General features: G+C 40.8%; 1 protein-coding gene across 3 annotated transcripts in view; it reads right to left on the reverse strand.

Annotated features, from left to right (window-relative positions):
• Window positions 1–21684, reverse strand: part of LOC121287420 (nuclear receptor coactivator 5-like) — a 40479-nt gene extending 18795 nt beyond the window's left edge. Inside the window, exons 1-5 of one of the 3 annotated variants that reach the window (XM_041205286.1) lie at window positions 21525–21684; window positions 17359–17568; window positions 8340–8447; window positions 7562–7628; window positions 5102–5242 (exon numbers count right to left, since the gene is read on the reverse strand). In XM_041205286.1, coding sequence (XP_041061220.1) covers window positions 5102–5242; window positions 7562–7628; window positions 8340–8447; window positions 17359–17551 — 509 coding nt within the window. In that variant the 5' untranslated portion in view covers window positions 17552–17568; window positions 21525–21684. The remainder of the gene's footprint in view (window positions 1–5101; window positions 5243–7561; window positions 7629–8339; window positions 8448–17358; window positions 17569–21524) is intronic. The other 2 variants (XM_041205287.1, XM_041205288.1) reach the window with 2 other exon arrangements.
• Between the last annotated feature and the right edge of the window lie 3694 nt (window positions 21685–25378).

Genomic DNA, 25378 nt, shown 5'->3' on the forward strand with positions numbered 1-25378 from the left:
GTTTTTTTTCCTGTTATGTCTCTCTCCGCAGATGCTGTCAGACCTGCTGAGTTTTTCCAGCATTTTCTGTTTTTGCTTTAGATTTCCAGCAGCCGCAGTATTTTGCTTTCTCCGCCCATCCCTTTAGATCTATGGTCAGGGACAGGAGGGTGTGTCTGTAAATAAGGCAGGTATGGGGATCCAGAAGGTAACTGAGGAACCTCAGCACTTTCAATTGTCCAACAGGCTCAATGTTCTTGCAGCTCGTGTGATGAGAGCAGGCACTGTTGAGAGGATGAGCAAACTGATCATAATGCAGGCCAGTAAGGGTGCAGAGTAAAAAAAGGGATGTAGTTGGAATAGGGCTCAGTATAGTTAGGGGGATACATTCTGTTCTCTGCAGATAAGAGTGAGTCCCAAAGACTCCGTTGCCTGCCTGGTGCCAGGGTCAAAGACATTTCCTCAGGGATGGAGAGGAACTTGGGAGTGAGGGGGTGGGAAGGATTGAGTTGTCCTGCTACACATGGATACCAGCGACATAGGTAGGGCTAAGAAAGAGGTTCTGCTGACAGAATATGTGCAGGTAGGGTCTAAGTTAAAAAGCAGAACCATCAAGCTGGTAAGCACTGGATGACTGCCTGAGCCAAGAGCAAGCTGGCATAGGATAAAGATGATCAAAGTTGAATACGTGGCTCAAAGACTGGTGTGGCAGAAATGGGGACTTGTAAGAAAGGTACTACCCATCTTACATTTTAGATATTTTCCCATTCCACTGTAGACAACAATGTCTCACACCATTGTTATTGCCTTTAGTTTCAGTCACACGTTTCTCACTCAAACAGAATGTGAAATTCATCATGTTATGATCACTCTTACCAGGAGGATCCTTTACTATAAGGTGCTCAATTGTGTCACATTACCAGGTGTAAAAGAGCCAGTTCTGCAATTAGTTCCAGAACACACTGACCTAAGCAACTCACTATGAACTCATCCTCCTGGCTACTTTTGTCAAATTGACTTGCCTAATCGATAGGATGATAAAAATCTGCATGTGATGCGCATTGGGAGATATCCAGGAGGTAGCAATGTGGGGAGTGGGAAAAGAAACTATTGCAAGTGACACTCTGGCTACGATTAGATAAGAGTGAAACTATCGCGTGCAATCGCACCTAACCTGATGACAGTGGAGAGGCACTGCAGGTGACTGGAGTGGTCAAAGGTATCAAAGGTTGCAGACAGGCCGAGGAGGAATAGTTTACCTTTGTCACAATCCCACAGAATTCCACTGGTACACCTCACAATTTGGCTTGGATGAAAAAAGTCCGTCAGGCCACTTGATATCCTTTCCAGTATGGCAAATTTCCTTTCTCTCCATTACAACAGCTAGATTAAGTGTGCCCCTATCATTCCACATCCTTTGCTAGTTAACAGTTGTAAAGAAATAATTAATTGACCTTTGCCTCAAAAAAACATTACACGCTGGCAACAGCCTATATGTCTCCATACCTCTCTCAAATGCTCCACTCAATGCTTCCTACAACTAAACACTGGAAAGGCCAAAGCCATGAACTTTGGGCTCCACTACAAACTCTATTCCCTAGCCCTAGACCTGGCACCATTGCAATGGTCAGATGTCGAATCAGGCTGTTCACAGCCTTGGTGTCAGATCTGATTCCAAAATGAGCTTCTATTTCATCACCAAGACTACCAGTTCCCACCTATGTAACATTATTCAATTCCTCCTCGCCTCAGCTCATCTGTCATTGAAACCCTCATTCATATCTTTATCATCTCTAGAATTGACTGTGCCACATTCCTGGCCGAGCCCCCCACATTCTACCCTGCGTAAACTTGGCAATCCAAAACTTTGCTGTGCATGTGCTTACTCTCATCAAGTCCTGTTCACCCAACAGCCCTGGCTTGCTGACCCACAATGGGTTGTGATTAAGCAATACCTCAATAAAATTCTCATCCTTTCAAGATCTTTCATAGCATCACTTCTCCCCATTTCAAACTTCCTCCAGCCCCACGCAATCCTCCAAGATATAATTCTAGCCTCTTGAGCATCCAATTTTAAAATCACTCCACATTGATGGCTGCACTTTCAACTGCCTATGCCCCAAGCTCTGGAGTTTCTTCCCTAAACCCACCCTCTCTCTTTCAGACACTTAAATCCTACCTCTGACCCAGTTTGAGGCCATCTGCCCTAATTCTGCTTTGTGACACATACGAACAAGGAGTAGGCCATTCAGCCCCTCGACCCCGCTCCGCTATTTAGTAAGATCATGGCTGATCTGATAGTAACCCGAAACGTGCTTCCCAACTACTCCCAATAACCTAACACCTTGCTTACCAAGAATCTATCAATCTCTGCATTAAAAATATTCAAAGATACTGCTTCCATCACTTTTTCAAGAGTTCCAAAGACTTGCAACCAGTGAAAAAGTTTAATCTCATCTCAGCTTTAAATGGGCCACCCCTTATTTTAAACAGTGACCCCTAGTTCTACATTCTCCCACAAGAGGAAACATCCTCTCCGCATCTACCCTGTCCAAGAACCCTGAGGATCTTATGTTTCAATCAAGTCGCCTCTTACTCTTCTGAAGTCCAGCAGATAAAAGCCTAGTCTGTCCAAACTTTCCTAAGACAACCTATCAATTCCAGGTTTTAGTCTGGTAAACCTCGTCTGAACTGCTTCCAATGCATTTATATTCTTCTTGAAGGAGACAATATTGTACACAGTACTCCAGATGTGGTTTCACTAATGCTCTACATAACTGAAGCACAACCTCCCTACTTTTGTATTCAATTCTCCTCACAATAAATTGTAACATTCTATTAGCTTTCCTAATCATTTGCTGTACCTGCATATTAGTCTACTGTGATTCATGCACTAAGACACCCAGATCCCTGTGCATCTCAGGGCTCTGCAATCTCTATTTAGATAATATGCTTCTCTTTTATTCTTCCTACCAAAATGGACAATTTCACATTTTCCAACATTATACTTGACTTTCCAGATCTTTGCCCACTCACTTAACCTATATCTTTTTGTAGCCTCCTTACATCATCTTCACAACACACAAAAGTAGGTAGGAAAGTGTCATCTGCAAATATGGCAATCATCCCACCCAATCCTTCATCCAAATCATTTATATAAATTGTAAAAAGTTGAGGTCCTGGCACTGATCCCTATGGCACACCACTCGTTACATCTTGCCAACCTGAAAAAGACCCATTTATGCCTACTCTGCTTCGTTTAGCCAGCCAATCTTCCATCCATGTCAATGTTACCCTCTATACCATGAACTTTTATTTTCAGCGATAACCTTTGATGTGGCACTTTATCAAATGCCTTCTCAGAATGTAAATACAGTACATTTACCAGTTTCTCTTTATCCACAGCATATGTTACTTCCTCAAACTCCGGTAAGTTGGTTAAACATGATTTCTCTTTGACAAAACCATGTTGACCCTGCCTGATGACCATCAGCTTATCCAAGTGTCCTGCTATAACTTCTTTAATGATAGCTTCTAACATTTTCCCTACGACAGCTGTTAAGCTAACTGGCCTGTAGTTTCCCACTTTGTCTCGCTCCTTTTGAGCAATGGAGTTACATTTGCTATCTTCCAATCTAATGGGACCTTCCCTGAATCTAGGGAAATCTATGGAAAATTAAAACCAATCCTTCAACTATCTCACTTCTTTTAAAACCATAGGATGAAGTCCATCTTGACCCAGGCTCTTGTCAGCCTGCAGCTCCAACAATCTCAGTACCACTTCTCTGGTGGCTGTAATTCCCCTGGTTTCCTCCCCCACTTCCATCTTCATGATTATAGCTGCTTCTGGGATGTTGCTTGTATCCACATTAGTGAAAACTGATGCAAAATAGCTGTTCAATCCATCTGTCATCTCCTTGTTTTCCATTATTATGGGGAGGAGGTGGCATAGTGGTATTGTCACTGGGCTGGTAATCCAAAGACCCAGGGTAATGCTCTGGGGACCCTGGTCTGAATCCCACCACACCAGATGGTGGAATTTTAATTCAATAAATTATCTTGAATTAAAAGTCTTAATGATGACTCTCAATTGTCATAAAAACTCATCTGGTTCACTAATGTCCTTTAGGGAAGGAAATCTGTTGTCCTTAACCTGATCTGGCCTACATGTGGCTGACTCTTTAAAAATGCCCTCTGAACAAGGGCAATTAGGGATGGGCAATAAATGCTGGCCTAGCCAGTGATGCCCACATCCCAAGAACAAATAAAAAAATTATCAATTCCCCAAACTCACTTTCTATAGGACCAACACTCACTTTGTTAACTTGTTGTTTCTTAAAATATTTATAAAAACTCTATCTGTTTTTATTTTTCTGGCCAGCTTTCTCTCATACTCTTAGTTTTTCTCTCCTTATTAGTCTTTTAGTCATTCTTTGCTGTTCCTTATGCTCTGTGCAGTCTTCTGACCTGCCACCTGTCTTTACACAATTTTGTTTTTTCCTTAAGTTTGATACTATCTTTAACTTTTCTAATTAACCACGGATGGTGTGTCCATCCCTTGTACTTTTTCTTACTCGTTGAAATGCATCTATTCTGTGCACTCTGAAATGGCTCATTAAATATTAACCATTGCATCTCTATTGACCTATCACTTAACCTAATTTGCCAATTCAATTTAGCCAGCTCAGCTTTCATGCCCTCATAATTGCCCTTATTTAAGTTTAAAAACAGTCATGAACACACACTCTCCCTCAAACTGAATGTAAACTTCAATCATACTGTGGCTATTGCTACCTTCACCATGCGATCACTATTCTCTCCACATAATGGGGATGACATGACTTAATAGTTTGATAGTGTTCACCTTTCCTAAAGGCTGCTTCTAAGTTATTGCCTGAAGGACATTTAAAATCTCAAAACTGAATGTTGCAGCTTTAGTTTCTGCCGACAACAACATGGAGCACTTAAGGTACAATAATTAATGATTCAAACTTGTTGATGCAAACTAATTAACAGTTATTGCTTTTTAACCAAAACTGACTAGCCAGCCAAGAGCAGCCAAAATTGCATATACAGTTTGGTCTTGACAGACAGGCAAAAAATCCAAAAGTAGTAATTTTACCTGTAGGTTGGGTCCCTGGGGTCTCTAGCATCCCTGTACCTATCATACAGAGGGTCTCTTGCATCTCGTTCATCTCTAGCAGGTCTGAGTGGAGAGCGTTCACGTCTAACATCACGTTCGTCACCAAAGGCAAACGGATCTCTATGAAAAGCAGATGATTCAATCAGCTTCTTTATATTAAAAAAAATGCCAGCTTCTGTAACAATTAAGCCTGAATCTTAAAACTGCCAATAAGCTAAGCACATACCTATTGACGACAAGCTCTCATTTTGGAGTCTAAAACAAACTAGCAAATATCACAAATGCAGAGTACATGGTTTACTGAAGTATTGCTGAAATTCAAGGGGCTCACTGAAGCTTGCAGAATGGGTTAAATATACCCAGGGATGTTCTCTGATCAGCTAATAAAAGTTACTGTGGCTTACCGGAACAGCTGCTTTCACAACTCTGATAGAGAGTCAGAATTTCTGCAATGTCAATTGAGCACCCATTTTGTTTTATTCATAAAAAGGGGAAATGTGAAACGAGTAAAATTTTCAAATCTGAAAAGCAAAAATTGGCAGTATCTGTTTCAAATCATTTCTCAGTGCTTGCATAAGCTACAAGGTAAACTAAGGGTAAATGGTGTCAAGGAGGTATATGTCGAAGTTAGCAGCAGCTTGGTCTTTTTTTGTTCTGAAATATCAATGAAAGATTCAACCGAGATCTAGCCACTTATTTCATATAATGGTAGATATCGGTTTGCTCTGACCCCTTCCAAATCTCCAGCACTGAGGTGAAAAGCCGCTTAGCATTTCTGGAATGTTACTACAGCCCATGTCATGCAATTTATAATATGACTACTAAAGCTTGCTGGCTGATGACAAGGAGGTACACTTCAGAATGAGGAATTTTCAGATTCTTAGCAGCGCACAAGTTTCCAAACTTAAAACATTTGATTATAATGCAAGTTAAATACTGTGTTTGAGAATTGTATCATTTACATTAGGGGGAAAAACACCAGGATATGGTCTGGAAATAATTTTGAGCTCAAGATTTTGTAAGAACTGATTTAAGAACCTCACTAAAATGCCTTGCCTTTTAAGTTCACGGCTAGATGGGAGCATTGAGTCCAGAAGCTGTCTCCCATACTACACTTAATCATTACCATCAACGCATTTGGTTGACCACCCCCCCACCCCCAATCATTCGGATGAAACTGCAGCCAAGTCTTCTTTATGCCCCGAGATCCAGTTAAGCCAACATTTTTCAACAGCGCTGGCGATTCAGATTCTATCTACACCACACCCATTTTCCAGACATGTCACAAAAATGTTGACTTTTCTTAGGTATCACTTTTGGGTCACCATGACCATCCACTCCTGAGTGAAATCTTGTGCTGTTACTTACCTTTCGTTTAATATCTTATACAAAAGAAACAGTACAAATAGAAGAGGGAAAGAGTTTGTACTTATAAAGAAAATGTGTTTTTCACCAAGAATGTGGCTGAGATCCACAAAAACTTTAATGTACAAAGTGTCGCAAGAAATTCCAACGATGGGATCTATTGGCAGAATTATACAAGCTGCTCCTTTCAAGTAATCATCATTCAGGAGGTTGCACATGCCATGTTGTTGATACCAGTATAGTCAAGCATTTTGGATACTGAAGTATATATACTATGACTAATGGAGCATGCAAGACAACACACCAGTGATAATTTTCAGGTAGAGAACAGGTTTCAGCATTCCCAAATAGACCTACAGCATACAGTCCGCAAGATTGAATCCCGATTCAGTTGATCTGAACTACTTTTGTTATTCATTAAGGCAAGAGCCTTCAACTTAATACAGCCTTTAAGTCCTCTTCATCTTGTACTCCCCAGACGAAAGGAATAATGGAAGGCTGCAGCAGTGGGTAGCAACAGATTATTACGGCTATAATCATTGCCAGCTCCAAATGAGCCTCCTGCTCTTTTGACCCATTTCCCCTCCGATACTTACCTCACTAGGCAGAGCACATAATTACCAGTTATAAGCCTAAACATGTAAAGTGAATGGACGCAACAGCAAACGAGATGCAAAGTGATGTGGAACAGAAGTACGCTAAGAATCACTGGGAGCCATGGCACGTGGTCAACGCCCCAAAGAACACTTGGAAAATTCATTGCAAGTTGCAATTCATTTCAAAATGCACCAATTTTTATTCATTTCGTATAAAAACGAAATTACATTGTTGACATACATAAACATTAATGCTACATACTTCATTAAACCCTTTCAAAATGTACAACTGACTATGTAAAACCAAAATCCTGAGAAGCACTCTTAAAATAGTTGTCATTTAAATGTGTAACTTACGTCACGATCAAACGGCCAAACAGGCCAACTTTAGAACTTTAATATGCTGATTTAACAAGACGGCTGTCATCCCATCACTGTCTTGTCCTCTCGTGAAAAAAAGACGCACAAGTTTTATTACCTTCTCGGAGGACTCGGTCTCCGTGCAGTTTTATTCGAATTTCTTCTTTCAGCTGCCATATTAACATCTGAAAAGAACCAACCAACCAATTTGTACAAAACAAAAACAGAAATATAGACTTCAGAATGCAAACATATCTGACAAGACTGATTTACATAAATGTTTATTAACAATAATGTTTTACTGCATTAAGCAAAATCGCTTACAAATTTTTCAGACAAGCGATCACAAACTGGCATCTGAATTATGTACTCATCAGTACAAATTTGTGGTGGAAATGTTATGTTACAAGCTTGGAAAATTGAGCAAATGGAAAGAATCCTCCAGTGCAGCCAAAGTCAAAAATCAGGCGATATAAACTAGTTATTGCAGATCTTCACACCCATGGTTTGGATAAAAATCAACAGTAAGATGATATCCCTGGAACACGAAATTGTGCTTATTCCGTGATCGTTTTGAGTTGTACCAAACACATAATTAGTTGAACGGACTGAGTGGTGCAATGTTACCACATTCAGAATAAACTCTGGATTACCACAACGAAACATACTTGGGATGCCAAACATGCCAAAACTAGTGTTAAGACACAAAAGTGCGCACTTTCAGATCAATTCATTTGAAAATGTGGGCCAATGCACTAATGCACAGGGGTCCAGAATAAAATTGAGTATCAACAATTAAGCAATACACTCCTTTATAAATGTTCTTTAAGGCTTGTAAATCCCAATGCATTCACAGTATACATTTGAAGACACTTGCAGTTATCTCAAGTTCTTACCTAATCTGTACCCTCTACACATTCGCTCGTTCTCTCCTTGCACGGCAGCTTTAGCATCCTCAACACGATCAAACTGCACAAACCCAAATCCATGGTGCATTGACAAAGCTGCAAAATTAATGTTGTTAATGAAAATGTACATACCTGTGGGATGGAAAAATTCCAGATGTTCAAAAATCTCCAGTCAACAGAGCAAAATTATTTCCCTTGACCCTTGCAAGTTAAACTGGCAATGTCTAGTTCACGGAAGGTCAATAGAAACGACGTTGAAGTCCATTAATTCTTCAAACTGTTCACATGGCCAGGCAAAATTCCCGTGTAGAGGAAATAACTCCAAAAAAATGGTTGCGAACGAGATCTCAATAAGAACAATCAGCTTATGCTTAAGTATCAGCCACTTGCAGACAATACCAGAGTGAAGCCTTTATGCTGAAGCCAGCCATCAAAACCAACAGCATCATTAAGAATGTGTGTAAAATCTTGACCGTTCGCACAACTTTGAAATGGTAAACCTTGTTATTGGTTAAAACTGACTTCACAGGAAAACAAATTGAAGTGCTAGAATGGGATTTATGGCACATCTTTAAGATATCAATATGTACTAGAACGTGTGTTAATGTTTAATCAAATTCCAATTTGCTTGAACTTTGAAGATCTCTTCTAGTTCTGCAAATTTGCTAACAACCTTTGTCTCGTCTCTACATCATGGATAAGATCCCTACACACACACACACACACACCTTACAGGACTTTTCCACTTCTCATGAAAGTGCTTGTATACATATCCACAATGAGGATTACTGAATGGATAATGAAAGTAACCCGAGTAAAGTACCGCATGAGATTGCAGGGTCTATTATTTTGATCAATAACAACTCTTATTCCATATTAATTTGACTAACATTAGCAAATTGTGCAGCAATATTAACTATTTAGGAGTGGGGATTTAAACGGAACTCCAAATTATAAGCAACCAGTCACTGGATCAATGTAAGCATCTATATTGTCTGTGTTTAACTAAAAAGACAAAAGCAGCATCCCTTCAATACAAAACACAGGTTCTCAGCTGAAACTCAGCCATAAAAACTTTATTTTGGACATTTGTTGATATAAATTAACAGTCAAATATAGTCATACATTAGTTTAAGTAACTGTCACACTAGTAGTCAGTAACTTAGCAGCCAAAAATATGGCTGCAAAGATTTATTCCATGGGAATACCACTGCTATTTAGTAGACATTGCCATTTTAACATCAATAGAACCTAGGTTTTAAACACTGGCTAATCTCCAGAAGCAAATGTACAAGCTAACAAAAATATGACTAGCCATCTTGAAAAACCAGGCACTTTCAAAGTTAACATGCAATACTTTTTACTTCATGAAAGTAATCAAACTCAAAATCTGTACACTGCAAGTTGTATTTCTTTCTGTCTGTAGAGCAAAAACTTCCAAGTCCATTCGAGCTTCAAATTTGTAAATTTAATATCAAGCACATATAAAAGCAGCCACTGACAGCAGTGAATGTGGATGTCCAACTAAATGTTAAATAAAGCAAAGACCGCACAATCCAGCTGTACCCTTGTCAATGTGGCAGCACCACATCTTTATGCACGGTAAGCAGCAAATTTCAGCATGGGTACTGCTATGTGACCAATATCCACTCTTCCATTGTTGAAGCCATCAAGTTCAGCCAAGATTGCACACATATGAACATGCATACAAATTAGGAGGAACAGGCCTAGGATTAGCTAGAATGGGGTGGGAGAAGGGAGTGCAAGGAAATAAACCGTTTTGAAAGAATACAAAAGCTCTGCCTATCAAGGATTGCAGCCAGTGGGAGAAGGGGATAAAGAAGAGGGTAATTATAATGTTTTCCGCAGTCTTTGAATTAGCCATACACTTAGAAATGCAAGATTATTCAAATAGCAGACATTTCCAGTTACAGGATCGAGTATTCTTTATCTGAAAACCGAACACCACACCCTTTTTGAACCTCTTTGACCTTTAGCGCAGGAAGTCCCTGACCTGAGCCAACACAAACCTCAACCTCACCCTACCTTTAGCACAGGAAGTCTAGTAGTTTGCCTGCACATCAACACTCTAAACCCTCTCCTTCAAGCAGGATTGCAGATGGTGCCACAGGTGGGAACTTATTACAGGGACCCTGTGCTTATTATGCAGTGATACATCTTACTTTTCCTTATTTGCTTTAGACAATAGCTAGTCTAGGCTTAGGACTAATTGTGACATCCGAAAACTGATCGACCCCAAGGATTTCAGATAACTGATTCTCAACCTGTATTCCCAGTGGTGGAATGATACAGAATGCCAAAAGGTGATTTGCAAAAGCAGCAACAGCGACATGAAGGAAAACCTTCTTCTGCAGCAAGCAAATAGGATTTCGAACGCCACTGCCCATGTGTGGTGAAGGCCAATTCAACTGAGACCTTCAAAAGGGAATCTGAGCATCATCTGATCAGTAAAACTTTTGCAGGGCTAGGGGGAAAAGGTGGGGCAGTGGGACTGGATGAGTTGGTTTTGCAGAGAGCGAACATGCATACGATAAGCCGAATGACCTCCATCAGTGCAGTAACCAATGCATGATTTGAAATTCAATGCCCAGGTCTTCATGTAAAAAATGTGAATGCTAGGCAATGTTTTAGATGCAATTTTCAAACCTAAAATTAAAGTGGAATTTGATCACTGTTCCACCAATGGGAATGAGTTGCAACAATCATAAATCAGATCTTAAGTTGGAAAATGTGAAAACTAGTTTGAAGCTTCATTTGAGTTCTAGGCAATATAATCGCTGGATAATAAAAAAACTAAAATATGATTAGTGGAGTTGGCCCTGCCCTGGATTCCTCAATTTGTTCATATTGGCCTGCTGGGTTACCCATACTCAGATGATGTGTGCTTCCAATGGCCTAAATCATCCAAACAGGCAGTGGATGCTGGCCAGAGTTTGGACTCCTGACTATGGTTCAGTTACTCCCATTGCATATGTATAGATATCAGGCAAATCACACCCCCTCCTTCTTGCTACAATCTGATGGCGATCAAACTAATGTCAACAATGGCGTCTTCAGTGAATTCAAATTTATTGCAAAGAATATCTTCAAACTAAAAATATTTAACTGCTGAAACTTAAACTGCATATAATACTGCTTTCCATCTTTGGAAGAGGTCATCAGAATTGTGTATCAAGTAGATAGAATAGAAAAGGCAATCAAAAGACTTATTAGCCAGCATAGAAGATATAGAATCTACTGAAAATAGTGCCCATATACTAAAATTAGAGATTACAACAAATTGATGCTTTCAGTTAAGAATTTTCAGTTGAGCCAAGGATGCAAAGGCAGCACTGCATTAAACAGAAAAAATAACATTGTGTAGACTATAGTGCTTTTAAATTGCCCCTGTAGAATGGGAGGGCAAATGAATATAGCTACATGACTATCCATTCATCAGTTTCAAAATTGTTGTTTCAAATCTGGTTATTAAACGATCTTGCTTCTTCAGTTCTATGAATTTGCACAATTCCATCTGCAGACGGAATTAATTTTAAAATCACCAATTGTCTAGAGGCTTGTATTAAGATTTGTGGATAAAATTAGTCAAAGAATGACATTCTCTTCAGTTTACGAACATTCATTTCCAGGATGAGTGTGGGTGAAGATGAAAAATGGTGCGAAAATTGTGACAAGAAATCATGTACATGTTAAAGCACAAAGTAAAGTCACTGCAAAGCGAGGAACCGAAAAGTTATAGTACTTGTGACCTGCAGTGAAATGCAAATCTTTCCAGGCCACTTCAAGTGGCTGAAATTATTATACCTCGAATGACTGGAAACATTAAGCTTTTCCTCTGTTTACCTTCCCTTTTGGACATATTCTAACAAATCACCAAAATGACCTCAGCATTCAATGCAGTCAGTGCATGTAATACAGGAAGAAGTCCCTAAGAACAGAACATCACTGTCAAGTTTTACAAACACTGCTCTAACTAACTGGTTTGGTTTTGCCTTTCAACACCTTAGGTATAAACACACAAATCAACAAATAACTTGTATCTATATCTTTAAAGCAGAGAAAAGTGCTTCACAGAAACATAATCAGACAAAAGTTGACACCAAGGCAAGCGAGAAATCTTAGGACGGGTGAGATAGGTTTTAATGGGGGGGTGGGGGGGCTCAAAGAAAGGTTGAGACACCAACACTAAGGGAAACTCACCCCTTGAAAGTATCATCCAGCTTTTTCTATTGGTGGGGTAAACAAGGAGTCATCACATCGCTGAGAGGAACCTTGCCAAGCAGGCAGGCAAGTTAATGGTGCACGTTTTTAGTCCTGGGCCAGGGATTTTTATCTCGACAATGTAAACATTATAACCTGTATATTTTTAGTTATAAATATTAGCTTGCACAAACATCATTGAAAAATAGGAAAAACCACAGCCCCAACTAAATCATCCAAGTGCAATGTTGTCTACATTGAGTAAAGCTTTTTTCATCTAATTATTTGCTGTTCATAAATGTTCTCAATGTACAGCTGTTCAGGAGAATAAAGGATTTTACACGTATCAGGTCAAAAGAGAAATCAGTAAAATCAAAATCTGACCATATTCCTGCAAGGGTAACTGGATAGTCCACTCTAAATACTGATGACAACAATTAAATTACAGCAGTTGCCAGTGATTTAATTAACGGTTTTGTTCACCTATCAACTACTATAAATTATCATCTTTGGATTAACAGACCTATATAAGAAACAGAATACAAATCCTATCGAAGTTCTCTGCCTCTACAACAAAATTCACCAAGATCACCCAAACAGGCATCTCCTCAGGCGAGTGAAAAAGGTTGATCTCAGGAATCTGATGCATACTACTCGACTGATAATTGTTCTAGCTGTCTCCAAAGCACAGTCAGCGGTTGCAATCAGATTCAATCAGGAAAAAAACCCACAGTGGATTATGCACACGCAAAAGCAAGCGAAGGACTACAAAGAGGGAGGGGCAGAGGTCAGAAAAACATTTCAAAGGCAGGAACTTCATAAATCAAAAAGCCGAAATTCTGCCAAATCGCTTAAAATTCTCACCCTGCAACACCTTGTGTTGGAAAGCATATCCTATTGCATGGTGGGAAAGCCAAATTGCAAAGATAACTCAATAACAATGCAGGAATTTTTGAGAGAGTATGATTCTCCTTGCTATAGATTCAATGCTAGCAATGAATGTTATACCCCGATTTTGAACATGGCTGTGATATCCAATATGCTGGTGACTTCAGTGGGTACTGCTGAGATGGGACAGACCATCATTACGCTCCAAGTACGGTAACCACCCTGGACTCTCTAACCTCCACCCGCCAAGACAATTTGGGTGACAAATAGCATGCACCACCCTTGACTTAATATTCTATATTAAAAAAGCAAACATCTGTAAAATATTAACAGTGAAGACATTACCGAGCTAGCAATACCACAGAAAATCCAGTGTATATCTTATGCTGGACTGGGGAGACTAGGACCAAGTTTTGATTAATCAAAAGGCCAATTATAGTCCTTTGTTTGTTGCCCACTGGAGCATCATCTTACCTCTAGGGTCTGGAACAAATGGAATGTCAGCCCTAATTACAACCATTACCTTTGTCATTGTTGTGCCAGTCAATTTACAAAATTTATATTTTAGGCAATACAGCAAGGAATCTGCATGCAACATGCCTTCAGTCACTAAAATCAGTAAACAGAAATAAAAAGACATAAACTGAGAAAAAAAATTCAATGTCAGCTTTGCTGCTTGAGAAAAAAAGTTGCTAGAAATGACCGTGGACTAGATTTTGGACAGCTGTCAAAACTATACATTAATGTTTGGAGTTAACTTCTGACCATTAAAACTAGAAATTAATTTCAATTCCAAATCAAACCTAGCTTTAGTTTTATTTGGTTACATTTTATAACATGACTAATAGGCAGGTTGTAGCTTGACATGTGCACCTACTAGTCCAAACTACTTTTTAATCAATTGTATAAAGTATGCCATCCTTTGTCTGAACTTACAGCCCAAGATTCCTCCACGATTAAGATGCCTTCACATCTCCTGGTTTTAATGTCACTGGCACTGCTCAAAGTTTCTTTCGCAATAGACCATATGAAGGATAGAGCAATTTTCTAAAGTCTGTTTCAAGGAAATCAATCCCAAAACTGAAATTTCCAATTCCCAAACATTAAAAATAACTGAAAATCCTCATAGCACAGATTTGTTCCATCTTGAACAGACAAACCTAATCAAATGCTTATTAGTTTAGCAAATGATCCTTTGATCTGATGGATGATGGAATTGGCATTATGTATGGCAATCATTAATGACCAACATTCATGCTGGCAGTTATCAAGGCTTGCACTCAAAACTATATCAAGTTAAGCAATTGTTCAGAGAAGGCTATGATACTTAAAGCCCAATTCATTTATGGAAATATCTTACCAACATGTGTTTAGAAGTGATACAAGCTTAAGACAACTTCAAGCAAGCTTCTGGAGAGAGAACTACTTTACGAAAAGATACTTGGGAGAGTTAATTGCAGTCTCCAAAGCATCCTGAAGTCAGTAAATTGCAAACACTGAACATTACTAGGTGTACTATTTTGAGGAGGAACTTAGGCACTCAAACTTGAAAAGGGAATACATTTCCAACACCGCATTCCTCCCCACCAATGCAGATGTACAAAACATTCTATCTACAAGGACACAGCCTTCACATGCATTAGTAACCCACATAAGCTGAAGACATTAGTTAAATCGTATTAGGTGAGTCCTGCAGGTCCAGATTGTAAAATTATTTCATGAAATGGGGATGTCACTGAATAGGCCAGCATTTGTTGTCCATCCCCAATTGTCCTGAGGTGGTTGTGAGCAAGTGGTGGGGCCATTTGTGGCAAGAAAGACCAGGGCTGTCAGGAAGGGAGTTCCAAGATTTTGACCAAGAGACAGTGCAAGAACGGCGTAATATTGTTCCAAGTAGGGATGGCTTGGAGAGGAACTTGCAGGTGGTGATGTTCCCATGTATCTGCTGCCTTTGTCCTTGGAGGTGCTAGAGGCCATGGGTTTGTAAAGTGCTGCCGAAGGAGGCTTGTCAAATTGCTGCAGCGCATCTTATATATGGTATGCACTGTGCAGTGGCAGAGGGAGCTAATGTTTATGGCAGTGGATAGAATGTTGATCAAGCAGGCTGCTTCACCCTGGATAGTTTCAAGCTTCTTGGGTGCTGTGGGAGCTGCACTCATCCAGGCAAGTGAAGAATATACCATCACACTGCTGATTCGTGCTTGTAGATGTCAGACGGCCAGGAGACAAGTTAGTCACCGCAGATTTCCCAGCTTCTGACTTGCTCTTGTAGCCAGTCTTACATGGCAGTACAGTTCAGCTTCTGGATTAATGGTGATCCCTGGATGTTGATCGTTATACGTTTTAGGAACGTAGGATTCAGAGCAGGAGAATGCCATTCAGCCCATCAAGCCTGCTCTACCATTCATAAGACCACAGCCAGCTGATCTGGTTGTGGTCTCAACTTCACTTTGCTGTGGAGTTTTCAACATGCTACTCACCCAGGTAGCGAATCAGTCAAAAACCTGCTCCTACCTAGTTTCACAAAAAAGTGTATTCCATCAATGGTTACTAGGCAGATCAGGAGCAAAAATCTAGAAAAATTCAGTTGTCCAGTTTACTAAATTCAAGTAGAACCAGGGGTCAAAATTCCATCCAACTACAAAGCGGCAATGGCAGCTGAAACAAAAGTGACATTAATATTGAACTTGAAAGCTCTAAACACAAAATGAAACCAACTCCATCAGCACTTAGCTGTATTTAAAATGAAACTTTTCCTGAATGCCCTTTCTTCTTAAAGGGCAGTTACGGGGAAAAAGAATTCTTTCCTTTTGGGAACAGATTACGCAAGCTGCAAACTTCGTTAAATAACCTAAATTGTATCTCCAACTCAAAAACAAAATCCAAAACTGTTGATGTTGTTCTTTGACCAAAAACACTGTACTTCAGAAAGATTACAATTCTGATTTTATCATGAGTGAAATCAACTTTTATCAGGTCTTGCAGCATTGAACTTGTCAAAAGGTGCAATGACAACAGGTTCAAATGAAGATAGTGGCCATGGATGAAATATCAAGAGTAACCAATCACCTGTTATTAAGGATAAGTTCAAGTGGATTAAGTTGCAACTCAATAAAAGGACAAGGCAGCTGTTGCAACATGCAGAATTAATTTCACACCAGAATGCAAGTTTGCATGCTGGACAATAAGCCAGAACTTGACCTACATGGAAGCTTAAAGGGTGCATACTAACCTTCTGACAGCAGTACTTTTATGTTGCACTAATATGGTACTCTGGCTTTTATGAATGAGAAAACATAATATTTCATTAATCTACTGACCCTGGGCTATGTGTAGATACAATGTTAGTAGACTTTTACTGCAGAAAGTGAGTCTATAACCTGCAGAGAATTTGCAGGTTTCCCTGACTCTCTCCCTCAGCCCTGGACCAAACACTGGACGAAAACGACCAAAGACAAATTTTTATGCACACCATCTACTTGTGCATATCATTGTGCTGTACAAACGTAACTGAACTCGACGAAGAACCAAACTCACCTCTTCCAAATAAAACCTGTTTAAAACATTCTCCCTTTGCAAGTTTTAAGAATTTCCATTATGTGAAATGGGAATTCAGAGATGCGCAGGCTGGAAGGACAGACAAACCAAAGCTTCAAACTGTTTTAGCATATTGTTCCACCCAATCAGGAACAAAACTTCTGAATCAATAATTTTCTTAGTCTTGGTGTTTTCCAACTGAAACTACCGCTAACGTCATAGGAGCAAATAGTATCGAGCAGCGCAAAGGTATTATAGTTCAATTCTGAAATTGTGGTAACATACCTTTCAAGTAGTAACAGGTAGGACATTAAAAATCAAGTACTGGATTCAGTTGGAATGTCTGTTTCCAGATACTAACCATTTATCTTGCCGTATTTAATGAACATATCCTCCAAATCCTTCCTCACCATGGAGTCGGTGGGCAAATTTCCAACAAAAATGCGCCTCTCAAGATCTCGAGGATCAGCGCTGTCAGTCTTGGTACTTGCACCACGTTCACCACGCATTCGACGTTCTCGGGATGGGCTTCTGCTTCTTCTCCGGGACATCATTTAGAATCCTTTACGTGCTTTACCACGTGAAACAAAAGAGAGAAAATTTCCATTTGCATTAGATTACAGATGTTTGAGAGGAAACTGTTACCAAGTGCCCTGCAAGACAACTTCAAAAATTAGATGAGACTTTCAGAAGGTTAAGAGCTACCACATTCAGGTTAAGAAAAATAATTTCTAGCATTTCATTTTTAGTGTCAATAGGTAGCTGACAAAAATACTAGACTTTTATACTATTCACTTTTAACTTTTGATAAGAGAGAAGACATCTTTCACAGCAACTGAAAAGTTGAGTCCTATACATTATTTGAGCATGTACAATTTAGCTTTGCCATCCAGCTCCCATTGGTTTCCTGAAATATCAGATTGACAGGGACAAAACTAAAAACGTCACCGGTTATTGCAATTAGATAACTTGCCAAATTAATTTAAGATAGAAAATTAACCAGTGATAATTTGTATCATTGCCTATTTCTGAAGCTGGACCCAAGTTTGCTGATACTAAATTCCACATAAAATATTATCAAGCAAAACTTAAGCTCTAACAGTAACTTTGGCAGAAAGCCATTTTTTAAAACATTCCAGGCTTGAAATTGAACATATAAATCTGAACTGCTGTAAGATTATTAGGTTTCACTATCATACCTACTTTAAAAATGAGGACGCAGAAAATGCTCCAACACATATGAAGGAGTTGCTAATATTGTAGATTTGCAAGAAAATGGCAAGGGTATAACTCATTATATCAGCAACAGCATACTTACAAAGTGATTTGTACTCATGGACTCATGCCTGACATTCAACAGAATATATCCCAAGCAGTTCCAACAATCAACTGCACCCAAATTCAAATTTGTATCGTGTCAGTACAGTCCAGGAAAAAAAACATTATACTCACCCAGATGGGCAATGGATGTCCACACCATCTAAACAAGAACGCTGTTCAATTTAAATGAAATTATAGCAGAAGGTAGATTGAATTTAGAAACTGATTCATAGCTATGCACCATGTAAAGGATTACATTAAAGGGATGTTATTGAAATTGGTTAAAACTGCATTGCTCACTCCCAGGATCTGTAAACATCTCACCTTCCAATTCCTTAAAACAATCTTAGTGTCTGATTTATATTTTAGTACAGAGCAAGAAAGAAGATACCCCACCATATTCTGATCAGGCTAACAACCCGTGTGCCTTTCCCAGCAGCTGATTAATAATTTTTTTTGTAAGAAGTTAGACATGACGTGAGGCAAACATAGCATGCACCAAACAGGGAGTGTTTCTTTTTAAACTGCATCACCATAGAGAGACCGAAGCCAGATTATACAAACATAAAAATTAATAGCTATATATGGAAATTTTAACAATACCCTCAGATTAAGTTGCAAGAAGCTTAACATTCGGCATTTAAATTGTAACGCAGTTCAAAAAAAAGCTTCCATTCATTGCTAAGAATTTTGTTTTCATATCTCATGAAACCCATCCCAAATACTGAGGGGCCAATTACTGTGAAGAGATAAACTAAACTCAGAGGGAAATGAAAATTGTCTGTATCAAGATTAGCATTAGACCCAACAATCACCCACCAGAACACTGATTCAATTTTAAAACTTGCTTTTTTTTTAAACTTAATGTGTTTTCAGATAAGTTTCCAAGGCACAGCAGGAAGAGAAGCCATCACAGCCGATTCTCTGCCTACAGCTGGCTAGAGTTCAAATATCATGCTAGTCCCTCATCAGTGTAGAATCAAAATAATATCTTTGGATCCACTAAAGTTACCCCAAGTTCTCATTTTTGGCCAGAGAGCCATACAATCGACTTTTAAGAGCTTCCTATTGCCCATTACAATAGGTAGGGGCACGGTAAACGATTTCTACTTCAGAATAACATCCTCTCAAATAGTATTTCTTTACAAGCAATCCAGTCACGATGCTGTTTTTGAATACAGAAAATGAAATGCTGAGCGGTACCTTCTGAAAATCTACACATTAGTCACAGTAGATCAAATTTAAGTTTGACAGTAAACCTGCATGGCGTTGAAATGCAATTTGGATACGCAACATTTTGAATTTGTATTTAATACTGTGCCCTTCGTGATTACCAGCTGCGTATAGTAATGTTGCTGGAGTGCACTATGAAACTTCCGGCTTAAGTTTGCGATTTACAACTTGAAAATGAAACACTGGAAAGTGAACAAGTTTTCGTACAAACTTGAACTTGTTGAGCTCCAAAATAAGTGTGCAACACTGCAAGAAAAAGCTTACAAAATGGATAGATACTTTATTGGAAATGCACAGCTGAGAAGGTATCATTCAGAGGTAGAAACGCACGGCCTCACGGAATCAACCCAAAGTATCGGCACACATAAGGAGATGTGATTTTTTTTATTCCGCTAAAATGTTTTAAATAGCAACTCAACTGCACTTACAAATGTTTGATTATACAAACTATTGGTGTAAATAATGTACAATTTCGACAGTGACGCATAAAGAAATCCGTGCCCTTACCCGCTTTGCTGAAATACTACTAACGTAAAATCCGAAACACGCCGAGCGTGTGCCCAACGGAGCGCCGGCCATTTTAAAAAACAGCTGCCTTCAATCTGGGAATTTCGGACGACTCCACAAGATGCCGCCTCTTCTCTCCTCGCTCACTTCATCTGGCCCGCCCACCCGCCCGCCGCTGGGGTCCAGCTGCCGCCGCACAGGTCTCCCAATCGCGCTAGTGCTCCTGACCGACCCATCCTCACCGCTTCTGGGTATCCGCCATGTTATGGAAGCAACGGCAAGGGGTAGGGGTTTCGTTTGATAATCGGGAGTGATTAAAGATGGACGTTCGCAAAATATGGTAAGACCCGACGCGCCTTCCGCAGCCTCCTCGCCGCGACATGGAGGCACCGACTCGGAGTGCAGTCTCCCGGGACCAGCGCCTCAACCCCTAGAGTCCGCGTAAACGCAAAGCCGGCAACGCCGCCGCGTCCGACTCCGTAAGCCCCAGGCAGCCCGGCCGCGTGTGCCCAGTCCCACGCCATTGCCAGAGAAAAACCGCGCCAACCGAGCGGGCGAACCGCGCCTGCGCGCGGAGTCCTGGTCGTCCACCAAACGAAGCGTTTTTGTTCAAATGACTCGGAGGGGCACCGACCACTAACCGCTGGATAAGCCGGGCACCAGAGACGTTATTTTGATCGACCTTGTTTCGAGCATTGGTCATCTCTGAAAGCCTGTTGGATTGAATAATGAAGTACTCGGCCCCCCGTGAGCATTGCCCACCTTCAAACCTGCCACCGAGCAAGGAAGGGGGATGCTGAGGTAGATTAGCCATGGTCGCATCGAATGGCGGAGTTATTCCTGTCGATAGGTGTAATTTGCTCCATTCAGTCTCTTTCCGATTCAGTAAGAAAACCGCTTTTCAAAATTCACTGCGCAACGAACCAAGAGGGTGAGAATGGGAGAGAAACTGAAGGAACGCGGATTGGCTGAAAAGGGACGAATTGGTGGGAAACTCGGCTTCAAATTTTCCTAGTGTTAATTTTACAGATTTTGTTTTAACACTGGATATTTACACGTCCCCCTGTGTAGGTGAAAAGACGAGCCAGGAGGCGGTGACTGACGAAGGAGCTAACTCTTCCGCCCCCACATAACTGTCCGCCATTTTAAGACGCACCAGCCTTCAGTAACGAGCTCGAAGCGCAGACCCGGACAGCGCCTCTCGGCCCACCTCCCCGATCCTCCAATCTCACTCCCCTCACACCTACAGACCCAGCCTCGACCCAGCTTATCATCCTCCACCCAACATCGCCTTTCACAAAGCCGCCCCATTCCCCTTTGTGTCGGCCATGTTGAGCGAGCGGCCCCTTTGTGCGGAAAGAAAACGGAATGCAGACGCCATTAGAGAGGCGGCGGCTTTTGCTCTAACGTCCAGAGGCGGCTTTAGGTAATTCGCGCCGGCAGGAGAAAAGCCCGCGGATCCCTTACCGTTGTCCGATGCGAAGTTAACTGCCACCCTCAGGGTCTGATTGTTGTGTAAGCGACGCTTTCTCGTCTCCTCAAACGGCCGCTACTCAACGCTCCGCCACACTCGCCTCTCAGAGGTAATCGGCAGCAGCTTTCGCGCATGCGTCCTGGAGCACAGTTACGCCAACTGCGCAAGTCCGCCAGAGACGTTGGTCCCAGCAGCTGTCTGCGCGTGCGCACGTTCCAGGGGCGGGGCTAGGGAGCGTGCTGTCGAGCATGCGCAGGTCTTTGGGAGGGCGGGGCTATACGGAATGCTGACTGCGCGTGCGCAGCTTTTAGCGCTGAATAAGCGCGCCGCTAGGATGTTCGAAGTGCGCCTGTGATTATTATCGTCTGACACACCCACCTCACTTTTCGGGCGTCTAACCCCAAACTAAACACAATTGGTGAGGAGCTAGATCCACGGAACAAAGCGAGCTTTGCATATTAATATTATCAACGGTCGTAGAAAGTCTTTGTATTCTGGTGGATATACTGCTCTTTTTCTAGGCCCACCTGAGTTCAACAGAAGCAGCAGAAACCAGATGGATAACCTGACAGACCCAGAGCTGACCGACGATGAGGTTTCCAGCAGTATTAATTGAGCTGTCAAATTTCGAATATATGTGTTATGAACTTACAGGGCAGGTTTCTTACTTTATTACAGAGCTCTTTTAGCAGCCACATAGTTGGAACAGGTCAATGATTAGAAAGCTTCACCTCCTGGGTTACCTGTGCTTAGGGCTCATTTGTCAGAACAGTCATGTGACCCCTAAAGGGTTATACCTACAATCACTACATTTCCTCATCCTTTAGTTTTTTTTTTAACATTTCCTATTTACAAAGAATCATTTAATCCATAACATATACATGTATGCACAGATCATGTGATTAAAGATTAAGCCTCTGAGATACTTTTCTAATTCAGTTAGAGCAGCATAGCTCTACCAGTTGAGATTCTCCCACTGGATCAACATGATCAGGAATTGCAGCATCAGGGATATCCTTAGACAGTGGACATCAGATAAGCCTATTCTAGGTTGATTTGTCACCTCAGGGGTTAAAGGTTCAACATCAATTACAGGCAGAATAACTGGTTGTTGGAATGTCTCTCTACTTCTTAAATGACCCACATATTTTTGAACAATCTGGCCTTCCACTAGGAATGATAAGGGTCCAGTTTCAGAGACAAATTATACCAGGGGCCCAACTAGGAGCATTTCCAAAATTCCACACAAAAACTATCTCCCATAGTAAATCTTCAAGCTTTGCTATGAATATCGCAATTCAATTTTTAACTGCTCTGATTCTTCTCTACCTTCTCTAAGTTTGGAAACACCAAAATTAAGCTTGGATGAAGGCGACGTTTCATCATTAATTCAGACGGTGTTGAGCCCATTGTTACATGAGGAGTCGTACGACAGTTGAGAAGAAAACGTGAAAGTTGAGTTTCTAAAGTACCTCTGGATAACATCTTCCTTCCTGATTTGAAAGTTTGCACCGCTAACCCATTTGATGAAGGACGACATGGTGCTGTTTTAATATGCTTGATTCCATTTAAACTCATGAATCTCTGAACTTCCGTACTAGAGAAGAAAGTACCGTTATCCAAAACAATGTCTTCCGGTAGGTCATGTATACTAAAACATTGAAGCAGTTTTTCAATAGTTACACACGATGTCAGTGATCGAACTTCATACACATCCATCCGCTTAGAATGTGCATTGATCATCAATAAAAACATGGTACCTAAAAATTGACATACATAGTCTATATGTAGTCTAACCCACAGTCGATGCAGTGGAGCTGAAACAGACAAATTCTGTTGTTGCTGATGCTGGAGACAGTGCTTACCATGCTTTCAATGTCACTGTCTATGCCTGGCCACCAGACCTAGCTTTGCACACGATCTTCATCTTCGATCGGCCTGGATGTGCACTGTGAAGCTTTGTCAAGAGTGGTTCTCGTCCTTATGAAGGAACGATGACTCTTGATCCCAACAACAAGATTTCATCTTGACAACTTAGCTCTATTTTTCAGGCGTGGAGTGGTCTTATCTCTCCAGGCACTGGTGCATTCGACCATCCTTGCAATACCAGGTCTTGGACTTTTGACAAAATCGGGTCCGTGTTTGTCCAATTCCTTACTTGCTTCACACATACAGGTGAAGAGTCCAAGGAATTCAACACAAGCACAACTTCTTGTGGCACTGGAGCATGTACAATGCTATCTGGTAACGGAGGTCGACTGAGTACGCCTGCATTTGCAGGTTGGTGCATGAAGTTATACTCATACATTGATAATATCAAAGCCCAAAATTGGATTCTTGCTGAGGCTATTGGCGGAATGATTTTATCCTCGCTAAATAAAACCATTAATGGTTTATGATCTGACACTATGGTGAAATGTCTTCCATGCAGATACTGATGGAATTTCTTCACTCCAAACATTATTGATAAACCTTCCTTTTCAAGATGAATAACCCTTCTCGACTGCAGAGAGGGTGCTGGTGACATAGCCAATTGGCCTTTCAGAACCATTTTCCATCCTGTGTGACAACACAGCCCCCATATCGTAAGGAGGTGCATAACAGTGAATTCTTTTGATGAGTCATAATTTATCAGTAGACATGATGAGTGTAGTAGCTTCTTGACTTTTACAAAGACTTCATCTTGTTGTGCATTCCATAGCTAATGATGGTTCTTTTTCAATAGTAAGTGTAAAGGTGCTAACACTGTTGACAAGTTTTGCAAGAAGCGACTATAATAACGTATCATGCCCAAAAGATACTTGAGTTCAGTGACACTCGTAGGAGAGTGCACTTCTTTGATCGTCCTAACTTTCTCTTCTACTGGATGTAACCCTTTGTCATCCACTCGGTGACTCAAGTGACTTCTGGAATGTACATTTCTCTTCCTTCAATTGTACATTAGCTTCCAAAAATCTTCTTAAACCCTCTTCCAGGTTGGCCAAATGTTCAGCTTCTGATCCTATGATCAGGACATTATCCAGGTACATCATCCTACTACTCGGGGAAGTCTTTACAATACGCTTTCCATGGTCCTTTGGAAGATTGCACATGCAAATGATACACCAAAGGGTAGGCATGTTTATTGGTACAGGCCCTTGTGCATGTTGATGTTTACATTCCCTCTAGCTGTACTGTTCAGTTCTAGCTGTTGGTATGCATGGCTCATGTTCAGTGTGGTGTAGGATCTTCCTCCAGCTAGTTTAGCGTACAAATCTTCTATCTTCAGGATAGGATTTTTACCAGTTTAGCAGCCTTGTTCACAGTTAATTTGTAGTCTCCGCAAAAACAAATTGTTTGATCTGGTATCATCACAGGGACTACGGGCACTGCCCATTCCAAAAATTGGCCTGGCTGGATGATACCTAGCTTCTCTAAGCGGCACAGTTCTGCATCCAACTTCTCCTTTAGGGCACAGGCCTGACCCTAAAGAACTGGAGTGTCGCCTCCGAATCCACATATATTTTTGCTTGTAAGCCTTTTATCTTTCCCAATTTGTCATGAAAAAGCACTGTTGTACTTCATTAACAACTCAGGAATTCCTCCTGTTCTCACTTGAAATACTTCTGACTGTAACCAGTCACAGACCAGAAGACTAGGTCCTTCACCTGTCACTATGATCACTGGAAGCTGGGTTGTCTATTGCCCATAGGACACAAGACCTGTGGTGATGCCCTTTACCTGTATTAACTCTCCAGTATATTTCTTCAGTTGAACCGTGGTTTGCTCCAGATTCAGTGGCTGGGTACCTTCATTTAGTTATTTAAATGTGTGTTCTCCCACCATTGTGGTCAAAGCTCCCGTGGCC

This window comes from Carcharodon carcharias, chromosome 14 (assembly GCF_017639515.1).
Source record: "Carcharodon carcharias isolate sCarCar2 chromosome 14, sCarCar2.pri, whole genome shotgun sequence".
Taxonomy (NCBI): Eukaryota; Metazoa; Chordata; class Chondrichthyes; order Lamniformes; family Lamnidae; genus Carcharodon; species Carcharodon carcharias.